General features: G+C 33.4%; 1 protein-coding gene across 2 annotated transcripts in view; it reads left to right on the forward strand.

Moving 5' to 3' along the window:
* The window catches only part of LOC124366238 (metabotropic glutamate receptor), a 34,155-nt gene that overhangs the window by 12,600 nt on the left and 4,174 nt on the right, over nucleotides 1-17,381 (forward strand). For both annotated transcript variants that reach the window (XM_046822632.1, XM_046822633.1), the window contains exons 6-11: nucleotides 1,510-1,791; nucleotides 5,520-5,669; nucleotides 9,613-9,746; nucleotides 12,697-13,022; nucleotides 13,554-13,716; nucleotides 15,932-16,145. In XM_046822632.1, the coding sequence (XP_046678588.1) occupies nucleotides 1,510-1,791; nucleotides 5,520-5,669; nucleotides 9,613-9,746; nucleotides 12,697-13,022; nucleotides 13,554-13,716; nucleotides 15,932-16,145 (1,269 nt within the window). The remainder of the gene's footprint in view (nucleotides 1-1,509; nucleotides 1,792-5,519; nucleotides 5,670-9,612; nucleotides 9,747-12,696; nucleotides 13,023-13,553; nucleotides 13,717-15,931; nucleotides 16,146-17,381) is intronic.

The following is a 17,381-nucleotide window of genomic DNA, read 5'->3' on the forward strand; positions in this document are numbered from 1 at the left end:
AATTTCTATCTAGTAGTTGTGTTTTTTACAATTTTTATATCACTTGCTATGTTTTGTGTGTATATAATTACATGTTATTTCTTTAATTTATATTTTAAGTAATTCTAGTATAATGGAATAATTAGTGATATTTATTTATTGTATACTATCGTTTTACTTTATTACAAAATTAGGAATTTGTAATGAGCTAACGCATCAAAATCTGGAGTTATTATTTGTGCAATTATGTATGCAAAAGAGTATTATTAAAATATATTTCATGAAATATATAGAAAATAGGAAGAATTTATAACGATACATAAAACATAAATTAGACTAATTTTTACGGAAAGAGATTTTTCAGATATATGTATATATTTTCTTTATAGGGGCAACAAAGCGAAAATTACCTTGAATTTACGCAAAAATTTATTTGTGAAGTCGCTTGAAGACAAAACCTTGGGCTTACACAGGCGCATCCCAAAAATTAAATAATATTGTTAGATGTTATAATTTTCTATAATCTGTTAGATTAAAACTATTTATTACAGTACTATTTGAATGATACTAATGTGTACTCAATTTGATCCGTTAGAAGTATACTAAACATAAGTTACACATATAATTACATGACTATAGAATGATAATGGCATATTGTGTACTCTATGTCCAGTACACTTTCACTTGTCCAACAGACAACTCAGATACAAGCCAGAGAATTTAAGATCTCAGATATCAGTCAGTTGTATCAGTTGTATGTATATTTAAATAGTTCGATTCAGAATGCATAAAACTGATCATCCATACAATATTAATAAACTCTGATATCTGTGTTAGCTATATCCAATCAGGAGGTGTTACAATGAAACTGATTACACCAGTGAGGTACAAGCGGAATTGCGAATATCCGACATAGTAATCGGCTGGAGGTCAACCTTAGTATTTTAGTATTTATAGTATTATAGTAATTATAGTATTTTTACTACATGTACCCTTTACATTTTGAAAGCATTATCTTTTGTAATAGTTTAGTTAGTTTACTTTTAAGACACTATCAATTTATTTGCTACTATCGTTACATTCTAACTATTTTATTTAATACATAATAAAAAGCATTAGAATGAATGCTATGATATTATAACCCTAACTCCTAAAATCACCTTAAATTGTATTCAATTATTACATTTCTGAACTGATTGTAACATATTATATGGTATTGTTAGTTTTTAATAAAATTTGAAACAACACAGTTATTGCCGCAATATTTACGTCAGAATAAAATATTTTTGAATATTAAGGTTTGAAAACTTTAAAAAAAATTACATCTTAATAGGCACTGTTCTATTGTTTGGTGGATCTTTTTGATTTTTTGCATTTATTTTCCCACCTATTACAACAGCTAACACTATAATATAACGTTAAATTTATAGATACAAAAGGTTATCAATAAATTCTAGTAAATTTGAAAAGCTTATACGTTATCATTGACTTACATCTATATAAATATTGATGGACAACCTTCTCATGTAGAGTTTTGGGAGGACCACTTCCAGTGCCGCTACCCCAACAGCTCCGTGACGCCGTACAACAGCAAGTACACCAAGCCGTGTGGGTCGCAACATCGTCTAGACGGTCACAACATGGCCTTCGAGAACCAGCTGCAGTTCGTGAGCGACGCGGTGATGGCGTTTGCCGTGGCCCTGAGGGACATGCACCGGGAGTTGTGTGGTGGGCGCCGGGGCTTGTGTACGGACATGAAGCCCACCAAGGGTCTGGACCTGCTGCGATACCTGCATAAAGTCACGTTTACAGGTAGGACCAACGGCACTAGAGGGAACAGTCAATGATATATTTAAGAGCAGAAAGCGTTAAAACTGATATTAGTGAGAGTGTGTAGAATATGAAAATTCTAACACAATCTCTAACTAATGCCATGTACAGGGTGTGTAAAATGTCTGGAAAACCTTGGTAGATAAAAATTTTAGAGTATTATACGGTTACTATGCAATAACCTTTACACGCCTACATTGGATGACAGCCAGTAGGGAGTGACATAGAAATTTTAAATGTAAGCATAAGTCAATATGTATATAATTTTAAAGATATTTTAATAACTTACTACATAACGCAGTTATAAGAAGCACATGGTTTTGTCAACTTTAACTTGTCACGTTTTTATTACAATAGGTTTCAATCCTTTATTGTTTTCACACTTAACTTTAAGATTTAGGCTTTAAAATCAGAAGAAGAGGGGAGATACCACGTATTAAATCGTCGAGTTTCTGCAAAATACAAAAAGAAATTTCAATCTTTGAACGAATCTTTCCCATCGTTTTGTAATTGACTGTTTATAAACTTTGAGAGAGTTTACTGATTGGTTTGGCTGAATATATAATTGAATTTCGAATTTGAAGAACACTTACTTATTATAATAGTCATTATTTCCCATTCCAGTTTATTTAATTACTGCATTTTTGAATTTTTGTTTTCATACAATTTTTACTATGAAAAAAGTGTATTCTTTATGTCTGGTATATAAGTTGTATACAAGTTTAATTATATATTTTTTCACACTTTAATTTAAAAGAAGTAAATGTGAATAAACATCGCTAAATTATTATACCAGCCCCATCTAATACTGTTTACTGTTATTATCAAAGTAATATTTAACATTTTAATTAATTTTTAGTTTATTCATTTAACTATTTATGCTTACGCAAATGCACCAGAAGAATCAAGTTTAATTAAACTAAAAATGTCTCTAAAACTAAAAAGTCAAAATGTCTGCTTTACAGAATATTTATGCACAATATCAACAGTAAACTATTTTTTAATTAACATTACTTTTAAACATCTGAAATGTATGTTCTTTATTATTTAAAATTTATAATATTCAAATTTTACCTAAAAAATACAAATATATTTAATACATGACGAATAATAGAGTGTAGATCGTGGATGTAATATCTTTGCAAAATGAAACAAATTTTAATATAGGATCCGAACTGTTTCTAAAATGTCAAGCTGTGATTTCATACTACACATTACTTACTATATATATATATATATATATATACGGGGTGTCTATAAAAGAACTCCGGGGTTTTAAGACAAAATATTTTAATAAAGTAAAAAACGTACATACATGTTTTATACATGATTAGAAAGCTTACATTTTCAAGATTTTTTAACAACTTAGTAAAGTTCAATGTGAGCTCCGTTAGTGGCACGGCACACGTCGAAACGGTATTCTACCTCTTCCCATGTCCTGGCGAGCAAGTCTGGGGGAATGGAGCCACGCAATTCACTATTCGTTCCCTGAGATGGCGAACATTTCGAATTTTCTCCGCATAAACAAGATTCTTGATATGCCCCCAGAAGAAAAAGTCCAACGGAGTCATATCAGGGCTCCTTGGTGGCCATGGAATAGGTCCTTCCCTTCCAATCCACCTGTTACCGAAACGAGCGTCCAGTGACTCACGCACACGCAAACTGAAGTGTGGCGGCGCCCCATCTTGTTGGAAGTAAACTAAACCTTTCTCCACCTCAATGTCATCCAACTGAGGATAAACATACTCCTCTAACATGTCACAATAGACATCACCATTGATATTCCTTTCGGCAAAAATGAAGGGACCTATGACTCTGTCATGCATAAGAGCACACCAAACATTCACTTTGGGCGTGTCACGTTCGTACTCAATAAACTCATGGGGCGGCTGTGAACCCCAAATTCTGCAATTATGCCTGTTTACAGTTCCGTTCACATAAAAAGTAGCTTCATCACTAAAAACCACACTTTAAAAAAAATCATTATCTTCATAAATTTTAGCCAGCATGGAAACAGAAAAGTCGAATCTCTTAACCTTTGTCTGCCGGTTTGATATGGTGTAAAAGTTGAATCTTATAGGCAGTTAAACGAAGTCTTTTATGAATTACCTTATGGACTGTTGATCTTGGTAACCCCAATTCCAGACTGCGTCTTGTTACCGATTTCTTAGGGCTTCGAGTGCATGAAGCTCGGATTCTGTCTACATTCTCTTGAGACACACACGGCCTACCCGGCGACTTTTGCTTCAAAACACTTCCTGTTTCCTTGAACGCACTTAACCACTGAAGAATTGTTTCGTCTGTAGGCGGGTCAACACCATAGCTACGTCGAAAGTTTCTTTGTACAGTAACAACAGAATTAGTTTCTATGAGCCAAATAACACACTGAGCTTTTTGTTGAGGGGTCGCCATAGCGCGGCAGTCCAGACGACACTGACAGCCTGCCGCAGCCGCTACGTCATTTCAAGGTCAACGCTCTGCAGTGCTGCCAACTGTTGAGAGAAACATTCCCAATTGGTATGAGTAAAACTCTTTGAGCTGCTTGTTTCAAAGGAATTGATCAAATGTTGCTATCTTTTATAGTTTTAAAAATATTAATTTTTTAAACCCTGGAGTTCTTTTATAGACACCCTGTATATCGCAGGGACTTCTTTCATCTAATACAGGCATCTCGCAACACACTTCCAAGAAAACACAGCGAAGTGTAAACCATTATGATTGCAATAGCTTGTCCTGAAGCTCCACGTTACATAGAAACCACATGTTTTATTTCTACCAGATGTAACTGACATGCTCTATCAGGGCTGCTCCTCTGTCACTATATATAACCGTTGCTTGTGCACTCAGAACATGATATTATCGTACTGTAATGAATTAAAAAAATATTAAATTTCAGTTATTGGCTGAAACAATGCAAAGCCTATCACTCGTGGGGCTGGAAAACTTTCATTTATGCATGTCCATCTTTCTTTCTGAATTTCCGCACGATATTTAGAAAACACTGACCTATGGACTTTAAATTTTGCATGAAGCTTTATTTATGTTTTAAATACTCTGAGTTCGGTGATGGTGCATGTCACTCAATAGGATTTGGTTACACGTCTCTCAATACCTATACATTTGCTTATGAGTAACCATGAGGCAACGAGAAAATTACAGCTTAAATAAATTAGTATAACAACTAAATCTAGTATTTGAGATTTTAGGATGTGATTTTTATTCATAGAGTAAACATTAAAAGGGTGGATAATAAATGTAAAAACCTCAAGGGCAAGATTTGATTTTAGCACAATCTTGGTTTCCAGTACCCTTTTTAGCTAACCGGAACGTATATAATTTAAATACTGCTTGGTACCTAATTTAATGAACTAAAATGGGAATGCATTATGTGGCAAAGTATTTTGAAAAAGACTTCATCTGTAATTTTTTGTGAGAAAATTCATTTGCAGATAGGCTATGATTCATTAGCATGACACAGTTTCAGTTTTGCCCTACGGAGGCCTTTTTAATATTTATTTACCTATCCTTCTTTCATCTTCATTTTTCCGCAGGGCCTCTAGAGATTCAAAGAGTTACATACATGAAAGTTTGCATGCAACCTCAGCGAAACCTATTACGTGGCACGTGGAGTGACGTATTCCTACATTGTGACGTATTCCTACCTTGTTATTAAAATACCTATAATTGCCAAGGCCTCGTTTTGTTTAAAGGACTTTCCGGTGACAAATTCCACTTCGACATCAACGGAGACGGTCCAGCTCGCTACAATATTATCCACTTCAAGCAGACTCTGCCTGGGGCCTTCCAGTGGGTTCACGTGGGCGAATATGTGGAGGGGGAGCTGTCCCTCAATATGTCGGGTAAGACGCCAAAACACTACTACTATTTTACGTATATGTTTTGAAATTAAAAGAAATATATGTTGAATGCATACGTAGAAAGGACGCTACTAAAAAACATACCGAAAAATCCAAGTATTTACGAGTAGTAGAACAAAGTAATGTATATCGAGGATACTATTCATATCTAATCACTTTAGTACGAGATATACCAATGCACGTCTGGAATGTTGCCAGCTGTAACGGAAAAATAACTATTGATGGGATGAATGAATGAATTCAACACTCTACTTATGTTAACCTCTCATCTAACTTCCTGAATAATTTTCTTTACGATTTAAATTAACACGTTTCTATAACACGACACATGACGCGAGTAAGTAAATATCAAAATAAAAACCTGCAGAATAATCTAAATCAGAAGAAAACTTATGTAAACAATCGTAACGATGCATGACGTTGTGTTTTCTAATACTGAGAATCAGCTGATATTGCATTGTGGCAACGCCGCAAAGTGGGGGAAGGGGGAGTATTGTGCGGTTACTCTCCATACGGCCTGGCTTGCAATGATATAACTCATAATATACTTGTAATAACTTTATAATAATTTTATCTGCGAACTTTCAACTGTTTTCCTGTACCATAATAAATAACGCATGGAAATTGCCATCTTTAGCTTTACAGAATGTTTAAATGGGCAAGTAATGTTAGTAAACAATACAATTCTCATTCAGTAAATGCAATAGTCTACAAAAGTCTTCGTCGTAACAAATACAAATCTTAAGTATTGTAATTCTTTTTCTCCACTCACTATCTTAACCATTCAGAATTTCGATTGTTACGGCATCTGTGAAATCATAAATTTACCGTGTGTCCAAAAATTATTACTGTAATTAAGACCTGTATTTCAAAATAAAAAAAATATTATTATTTGAGGTTTTAAAACAGCGAACATAAAAAATTAGATCCAATTGCATTCTCCATACAATTCATACAATAAATTACTTTATTTACTACATACCATCATCAGAAATGAGCTCGCGTTTTCAGCTATTAAATGTAGTGAATGAATGTCCATTAGCCGAAGTCAGATGGACATTAATTGGCAATTATACGACACCAGTACATTGTTATTGTGTGTTAAAAAAGGGATGGCGCTCGTTAGTTCTTTTATTACCACGATAATATTTGTCATTGCGAAATTAAATGGGCAATAACATGTTCTTCTGTAACATACAACTTACTTTTCTTACAATAATGTTTCATTACATTTTCTGCTTTTTAGGTTACAATTAACTAAACAGTCTCGATATATTTGCAACTTTTTACACATTTTAAATTTGAATAAAATCCTTTCAAGTTTCAATTGCTCACCTTTAATTTGTACAAAAATTATGTTACAGTGCATATTTAAATTAGTATTATTAGTAGTTCTACGTATATTACTACGTATATTCTCTATATTACTACCTCTCAAAAAGCTTACGAAACCCTATAGATTCTAAAGTTTTTCAATTGAAAGTTAAAACTCATGCACTGAACTATGCAAATTAAAATCTTGTTAATAAAATTAAAAAAATGTTAAAGTAAAATAAAATTTACCTCTAAAGATTGTAATCAAATAGACTAAAAACTATTCAACTAAAAAAATATAACTGTAATACTTCCAAATATAAACATTTCAATTTAAAGTAAAATACCTAAATTATTATAATGTGCAAATTGTCTTCATATCTCAAATGTCTTGAACTCTTGTCAACATTTACTATGATACTTGATACTTTCAATAACATTAAATAATTCAGATTTCAATTTTTTTAAACATACCGAATTGAAGAAAAAATGTAATTGGTGAAGGTATGGAGCTCGACCTCTAAGGAGTACATAAAGCTATACTATTTATTTATGTAGAACAATTATTGTCTCTAAATGAATCTAATGACGGAGGGACTTAAGAATGAGGGTGGCGGGTATGACACAACAAGGAAAGAAAATATACAAGTGACAGGACAATTTTAAAAATGCAGACATCTGAATATGATGTTCTGGCCCATGCGACATTTTACATAACAAAATCATATTATGATGTTTGGTAGATTACTTTACGGACATTTTGAATATGGACTTAAGCACGATAAGTAGACTAAGACTAACATACGTTTCTAAATAAAGAACGTTCCAGTACACTACATGGCCAGTTAAATACTCGTTATCGACCGTAGTCATATTTTGCAGTAACCTGAGTAACAATCAATAGTTAAACATATAAAAGGACAATTTTAGTGAAAACATATCTCTAGGTATAGTATTTCCTTCTGATATATATTGTGGAGTTATATTTCATTCATAAAGGTATTTTTACTGGTATTGTAATATTGCCACATTCTCTCAACCACTCAGAAAGCCTCTTATATATAGCCATAACATTGTACTAAGTCACTCCTTTCTGAGTAGTCACAAATAGTTTGGGAAAATTACATTGGTAGTTGATGTACAATGAAATGCTACCAACCTGAATAGATACAAATAGCTAGGGACATTGGTATTGGAAGCTGATGTACAATGCAGTGCTGCCAACCTGAGAAGCCACAAATAGTTGGGGATAATGGTATTGGTAGCTGATGTACATTGCAGTGCTGCCAACGTGTAATATTGTTAAGTAGGTTAAGTTGTGAAGGAAAATAAATATGATTGCTAAAAATCATTTATGCTAAAACAGTATAAGTATTTTTTAGGAAAAGTGATTGACAATAGGAAACCTTTTATTTTATAGTATTATTTTTTCATGGTGTTTATAGTTTTATTAATAATAAATTTTAACCCTCCATCAGGCGCATAAAATTAGAAACACCATAAGGCGCTCACGGAGGTTTCCTACAGGTTAGCGAAAAATGGATATCATAGTCGTTTAAACTGTTTTTCATTTGTTTAAATATTCATACTGATTTAATTACAATGTAATATATTACTTTTTAGAAATTAAATAAAAATTACTTCTTATGTAATGAATTTTCCAAATAAGAAATTAAAAATCTTAAAAAATGTTATTGTATAATAACAAAATGGTTAATTTTAAGGAATAATGCAATTAATTGTAAACATGTTTAACCTACTGTAATAATATATGGAAATTAACTCAGTTTTAACTTCTTACAAAAACAACTTTCCTTTTGGTTATTATAACGACAATGTTCACTCCATAAACAGTACTGAGATAATAATAACAGTACTGAAATGTTCCCTAGCACACTTGTACTGTACTGACAAGTCTCTCGTCTTCATCTCCATTTCACAAAATTCAAATAAAATATATTGTAAAACCTAAAAATAAACCATCACAGGTCACACATTTAGGCGTACACGTATTATTACTCCATAAAAACTAAACACAATAAGGCGCTCACTGAGATTTCGTCCAAGCACTACAAACACAACATCGGGCGCTCACGGAGGAATCGTCCAGTCTCGCACGGAAGTAGACCACATACTGACAGATTTTGACAAAGATAAGCGGGAGGCTATTGTTTCGCTTCCCCAAAAGATGCTTGTGAAGTACATTGCGGGAAACAACTGCCAACATCAGAAAAGTAGTACTATTTTTAATAATAAAAAATACACGGAGGAAAACTCCGTTTAGCGCCCGATGTAGGGTTAAATACTACAGTAACAAAGTAGAATCTCTAAAGCACACACCGTTTACAGTTGCCCAATAATAGATGCCTTGTGTATTGATATTTTCTTTTAACGCTTATATTGAAGGATAAGGTACCTGCTTGCTTATTACTAACGTTTTTTTGGAAATTTTTCAGTTTAAATTTGAATGACCCATCCTCCATGGTCAGTATGCAGCTTGTCGTGTAATCTTGAACAGGCCAAGATATACGTGGAGGGCGAGAGTTGCTGCTGGCACTGCTTCAACTGTACACAGTGCAAACTCAACATTGTTATTGGTATGTTTCGACAGATGTGCAGTTTAAACTTGGACAGCCACATCCTCCAGAGTCGGTATGCAGCTTACCGTGTGAGCTGGGACAGGCCAAGACGTACGTGGAGGGCGAGAGTTGCTGCTGGCACTGCTTCAACTGCACGGCATATCAGGTTACACACAACTCCACACTATTTTTATCTTCTTTCTATAGATATATCTATAACATAATATTACATACATATTTCTATAACATATCTGCTAAAAAATCTCCGTTACTACTACCAGTGGAATTAATTCACTATTAGACTCGTGACATACAACTAAACTATTACTTTACTGTTAAAGTACTTTAACAGTAATTACCATAGTGTTAATTGATAAACTATTAGTGAGATTTAAATTCGATTTATTTAATTTTAATGTACATTTATTTGAACAGTATTGTATAAACGTCTGAAATTGTTGTGTATTTATTTATATAACACAAATATTCATGTTTACAGCATATATTACAAATAGTAGTAAGTTAAAAACCTTAACATTTACATTTTCCAAAAAAAACCAAAAGTATAGAGAGAGCTTCTTCTTATAAAATTGTGATGTCAGTCCGCTTCTGGGACTGGGAGGTTGCCAAGACAAATAATTGAAATTGTTTCCTAGGGACAGGAAGAATTAATAAATGACTTTAATACATCATAATAGTACATTGTACAAAACATAAAACTCACTTGGAATTAACTGACTACTTCTGCAAGTAATGTGGTCAGTGGACAACAATACAAAACATGTTTGTTATCTGAGTCCAGAAAGACAGTACAAGTTGTTATCAGCCTGGCTGCTCTCCGTGGCGTCTGAACACTAATCACTGATAAGCTTTCAACACGAAACTTTCACTGCACAAAACCGCTATGCTTTAATATGAATGTATTGACAAAAGCAAATGGTTAATAAGAATTTATTATACTTATACATAATAAGAATTCAGAAGGTATTGATTTGAAAAGAAAATATAAATAACCGGATATCGTGTTAAAAAATCTATCCTATCGACCTGTAATAGCCACTGAGACCTGGACTGAAATCAGTACATCGAACGAAATTAAGTACAGTCAACGCAAAAAGGTAGTCCGAAAGAAGAAGAAATACGAAATCGAGATAGAAACACTCAGAAGAGAATAATCTTAAATATCATCAAGTATCTGAAGGAGGTGAATCCTCTGGATGTTCCGGGATTCCTCTCACTACAGCCGCAGAGTCAGATCCAAACCTGCCTTGCTTGTAACACCAAATACAGATAGTGATAGTTGATAGTTGGGCCTTCACTATCAACTTTCACCTTATGAAAATTGCGCGGTAGTTGTAAAGACATCTTCCTTGAAGCGATGAATCAAAATTCATTACATATACAATTCAACGTAAACTTGTTTTAACAAAAGCGTTCAGAACACTCATTTGACTACCAATATGGTTACTGACTAAAGGCTCATATGTAAGGGTCTCGTAACTTTATCATGAGTGATTTATGGAAAATATCAAAAAATGTATTTTGACAAGCATCTATTATTTTATCTCAAGTCTCTGTTCTCAGTGATAGCAAAAGTCTGTCTGAACTATAAAGTGTTCAAACTTAAATATCATTCAAATCTATACTTTGAAGCATGGCTATTACAAGCAGTTCAGACCTTTAACTGTCGTAATAACAATAATTAGGTAAAATATATCACTCAGTAATTTTGTTATTTCTTTTTTCTGAAATATTGAGCCTCGTTTCCTTTATTCTGGACTAGAAATTTTGGACATCAGTGTGATGGATCCCGGACTCAACCAACGGCTTCGCAAGGTTTTGTATTCATTTGGTGAATATCCAATTGGTCCATGAATACACAAGTCGCTGCAACAGCGAGTACTGCCATCAACAACGTGATCACATACATTCCTAATTCAAATGTCCTTGTTGTGAACGCGGCATTCTCTGACAATTAAGTGTTGCAAGGATGTTTAATCTTTTGATGAACACCAAAAGTTATTACAACCCTTATAACGTCTATAACTGTAAGGCTTAAATTATTTCTTTATCAATTATTTCTTTATGTTTTTTTCTGTAAACAATGTCAAACTGATGATGTCTTAACCGGCGAAAGCGCTTTCTTAATACATTTAATGTGGAAGTATATAAAAAATGTCTTTTCCATTAAAACCTACTTACTTCCACCAAGGATACAAAGCAGAAAGTTCGAGATCTGCACTAGTGTATCTGTTTATGTAAGAAGCCATATTTTATCTTTAAAAACGTTTTTGATAAAGAAATAATTTAAGCCTTACAGTTATAGACGTTATAAGGGTTGTAATAACTCCGTTCAAGAGAAATTCAAATTACTCTTGAATTTCTTTAGGATCTGTCCTTGAGCCTCTATTGTTCTCGCTTAGTATTTAGGGAACCAGCTCAACTTTGCACTCTGAAAGTCCTCAAAATCAGAAAAACTTCATAAACATTGCAAAATTGAATTTCACAACTTCATACAGATATACGTTTGGAATCTTTTGTTGCCATGCCTTTCCGCCATGAATGTGACTATTTACTGTCAATAACAGTGTGACATTGGATGGAGCTAGAACGTTTACTTCTATGAGACAAAAGTCTGGGACAACTTTTTATTGGTTGGCGGATGAGCTCCTTGAGGATAAAAAAACAAATCACATCAATTAAAAGTTCATTTAAGCACCATTTAGAGTAAAACGTCATCTACTCTATTGATGAGTTACCTGACACTAGTTGGGTTATTTAAAACTTTTATAACCAAATCGTGTATATAGGCTGAATCCTGAGTCACTTAGTATATGTTTGTTAGTGTCTGGAAAGTGTGCATCAGACGATTTTAATAAAATTCTAACTTTATATTAACGGTATTATTTATGTTACTTTCTAAAAATAAAAGTTAAAATTCGTGGTTGTCTTGAAAGTTGTATGTTTCATTTGTCTAAATGAAACATACGATTTGTCTAAATCATAGTTTGCTCCAATACCTATTATTTTCACATTACTTAGTAATCGGCTGAGACTTATTTTATTAAATATTTTTGAGGTTATTAAGATAAAACAAACCACCAATGAATGTCCAGATACGCCATCCCGACGACGAGACACAGTGTGTGATGTGTCGCGAGGGAACCAAGCCCGACCCGCACCACCAAGTGTGCCTGGACATCCCTGAGGTATTCCTGAGAGCCGAGAGCGCCTGGGCCATCGGCGCCATGAGCTTCTCTCTGACCGGCTGCTTGGTCACCCTATTTATTACCGGCGTGTTTGTACGCCACAACGACACTCCGGTGGTCAAGGCGGCGGGTCGGGAGCTGACGTATGTGCTGCTCAGCGGCTTGCTGCTCTGCTACCTCATCACCTTCGCTCTCGTACTGAGACCTTCCGACGTGGTCTGCGGCATCCAGAGGTGAGCTGAAGACGTCTCTTAATTTTATGACTGAGGTCAATAGAAAAATTTGTTAATGTAAGAAAAACAAAATGTGACACTGAATTTTGCAGAACATAAAAGGTACATAAAAGATGCGGTTCAGAAACGGTATATATATACATTTTTAGCTAGAATGAGTACTGACTGTTGAGATATTTGTCATTCATTTTTTCGGCTTAACTGACACATTGAGGCTTGCGGATAGTAGAAGTTTGGTTCCATTTAAAGAAAAATAACCATCACAATCTTATTAAAATCTTACTAGTTGGCTAGTTCAAATTTAATTTCTTGAGAGAACGGTCCATTCCCTAATCTCCCAACAGTCCACTATTGTTAAAACATTTAAAACTTTTGTTAGTCTGCGCTATGACACATTTTTGAATTTGACAAAATTTCAGGACATTGGTAATTGGTACTGAGTTAAAAATACAAAAGGGACCGCACATGATGTTAGTCAAAGGAGACAACTGTGTTGGCGCCATTTCTCATGTCGATGCTTCTTTTTCATAGATTTGGGGCTGGATTTTGTTTCACGGTTGTGTACGCCGCATTGCTCACCAAGACTAACCGCATTTCTCGCATTTTCAATGCCGGGAAACGGACGGCAAAGAGACCATCGTTCATCACGCCCAAGTCTCAGCTGATCATCTGCACTGGCCTTGTCTCTGTGCAGGTACTGGAAGTAATATCGACAAGTATTAAGTTTAGCTGCAATTTATAATGACAGATGATTGAATTAAATAACATAGACCAAACATAGGACAGGAATGTGATCAGGACCACGAGAACTTCGCTCGCTTGGAGCATAAACTTCAGATTTCCAAGAAAATAGATTTTATTTAATCATATTTTTTATTAATGGTATTTATCATGAATATAAATTAAGGGAGATTTTAAATTTGTACTAAAATAACATTGTCAGGCAAGATTGTTTAATAATAATATAATAAATAATTAAATAAATGATGTTAAATACTTTATTCAGCAATTCTTCATATGAGATAACAAACTACCTAAATCTTAATTTAATATGTTTTTATAGTTTTAAAACTAAAACATTTTATATTATTATTTTATTATTTTCCCCAAGTGAAGCTGTTGAAGCAGTGAATCAAAACTGTTGAACTCTTAAAGAATTTATGCTAAGCTTTTATAATGTGTACTTAAGATGTATGTTTTATGCACTATTAGTATAATAAAACAGAAGGTAAACAATTAAATGAAGAAACGTAGTAACTTAAACTTACTTAGAATTATAAAAACATTGAATTCTCTAATGGCAGGAACTTTAATTCACTTGCATAAGTTTTTATATTTTAAATAATCGTGTTATATGTATTCTGCATGGAAAAACTACGTTTAACCTCTTTAATATAGAGCACGTTCTTGGGCCTTTGACAAGGTTTTCTGTATGCAGAGCCTGTAGAAAATTACTGCTCAGCTACAAAAATATGCAAATGTATTTTTATTAAATTTTATATATTTCCTGATTGAGATAATTCGTAATGTTTTCTTAGCTTACTGCAGTTACTGACCTTTGAACACAATAAGAGTGTTTGACATGTTTTTTTTTTATTTTGAACTTTGTCTTTTACGATCGGAAAGATTGTAAAGGAAACAGGATTTTTCTGATATTTGCCATCGTACAGTGATACCAAAATGCAATAACATAACGCAATGCAATAGCGTCTTCCGTAGACGCTACCATCCTACTTACTACGCTTACCACAGCGGTCTCTCTAGACTTCTTAGAACTGGAAGTGATGCTGCTCCACATGTTGACTTCTTCAATGAGACTGTCGCATCTTTCAAGAGAAAAGTGGCTTCCCTTGTAAACAACTAACTAGTAGCCTGCCCCCTCGCGCGCGCGCACGCACACATACACACACACACACACACACACACACACACACACTCAAACACGCACGTCACTGGTATGCATGTAGTGGATTTAGTTTATATTTATTTTAATGTTAAATTATTTAAGATGTTAAGATGTTGTTGATTATTTATTAGGTTTACGCATGTTACTGATTATTTATCTTTTCTTGCATGTCGCTAGTTATTTATTGTTACTTTTGCATGTGTCAAATTTTGTTATCACTTAGTTGTTATTTAATTCTTATCATACACTACACATTTATTACTGTTGCTTCGTTTTTATATTTAACTATTTATTATTGTTTTTGTTTTTTTTTTTACCTTTTCGTTGATTATTTGTTAACTTATATTTATTACTAATTCGCTGTTTTTTTTATTACTTATTTTAAAACTGTTTGTTATTTAATTATATATGTATACATTATATTAGTGCTATTAATAGTTTATACTCCTTTTAACTTATTACATGTACAAGTGGTGTAATTCCGTTGGAAGAAGAATAAATAAATAAATAACGTTTCGAGATCTGCGATCTGATCTCTATGTTAGGTGAATTCATAACAAATACCCACAATCTAAGTTAAAACCGTAATCATTCCAGAACGTCGTGATACGCATAGATCAGGAACCACGACAACTACATCGTGTGTTCACTCCATAAACTTCATAAAAGCAAAAAAAAATTCTTCAAATTGAGTTAAAGAATATGTCACATATGTCGGCTCTAACCGACTAACCACTGAATGTTCTCGGACAGCAACGTTCGTAGTTGATATCTCAGGCTGTGATGCAGCTTGTATAGCCAACACGTCTATAGTTTCGCTGCCGAAAGCAGTGAGTAGTTAATATCTGTTTTGGAACAAAATAATCTCTAGTTGCAAGCCGAGGTATAAGAATAATACTCATTCTTTATTTTAAATAATTCTAGTGATTACTGATATTTCAATAACAATATGTCCTAACAATCAATTTCCTTATTTATCTGAGGGTAGCATATTCCATTTCAGGTCATGATTAACGCATTATGGATGGTGGTGTCTCCCCCCAAGGCCATCCATCATTACCCTACTAGGGAGGACAACCTCCTTATCTGCTCCTCCTACGTGGACGCCTCCTACATGATCGCCTTCGGTTACCCGATTGTGCTCATCCTCGTGTGCACCGTGTACGCTGTCCTCACGCGGAACATCCCTGAGGCTTTCAATGAGTCAAAACATATAGGTAACATTTTGTCATGTCAATATAACAACATTGTGTTTCTACAACGCTATTGTCTAGAACTTAAAATGAATGTGTAACCTTTCAATTGTATGGAAACCTCCTTCAGAGCTGTTTAACAAGCTAATATTACAAACAATTATTTTCCTATATTTTTTAGTATTATAGTAGTAATAATAATAATTATATTATATGCTCCCGGCGGAGCAAGTACTTTTTGTGATTCAATGTTTATTGAAATTAAATAAGGCTATTGCCATTTATACAATTTAGTGTATATATATATATATATATATATATATATATATACAGGGTGCTCACAAAATGGTGTCACTGACATCTGTATGGATAGTATACATCGTATAATTATAAGACAACGCATAAACGGACACAACCACTTTAACGGTAATCTTGCATAAGCCGGGAGCAATAAAAACATATTATGCGTCGACAGTTTCGTCGAGAAAAGAACCTTTTGAATTGTTATAAAAGTTTAAATATAGCTAAAATTTGTAAAACTGATGTAAAACATCTTATAAATTTCAATTGGTAAACCTATGTTGGTTGCGACTTGAGCAATCATACCAATAAAGTAACTTTGCTCGCTTATAGGTTGACGGATTTTGTTTTTAAATTTACCTTTAGAATTTAAGGAAAACTTGATAAATAGTGAGTACTTGGTGCGTCGTTTATAACTAGATTGGGTTTTTGTAATTTGACTTCAAATTTTTTCAACAGACGCAATGTTTTTAATATTAAAGAAAAATTCATTATTGTTTTAAAATGTCTCTTATGCATTACTACTTATTTGCTAAGTTTTGTATCTGTAGCTTTCCTAGTTCTAGAGACGTACACTTCTTAAAAAAGTACAAAATTGCGGCTAGTGGCTAAATTGTATTTTTTATCTACATTAATATGACATGTTCATGTATGAAATTATTTGTACTATTACTCACAAAAGTTTTTGGCACCCTTTTTGATCACTCTGAATGTATATTTATACATAACATTTTACTATTAGCTTATTGTATGGACTTATTGTGATACTGTATCAGTGAAAGCTATAGGTTTCGTTTTGTCTTATTAGCACAGGCTTCAATTTAATTTAGAACTACCAATATAATTCGTATTTTGTAGTTCAAATACTTGTTGTTTTTAGTAATTTTATCTTACTTACTATTCTTATTACGTAGAAATTGACTTATTTATTGTATATTGTTAGAACTGCACTATAATAAA

The sequence above is a fragment of the Homalodisca vitripennis genome, chromosome 7, assembly GCF_021130785.1.
Source record: "Homalodisca vitripennis isolate AUS2020 chromosome 7, UT_GWSS_2.1, whole genome shotgun sequence".
In the NCBI taxonomy this organism is placed as follows: Eukaryota; Metazoa; Arthropoda; class Insecta; order Hemiptera; family Cicadellidae; genus Homalodisca; species Homalodisca vitripennis.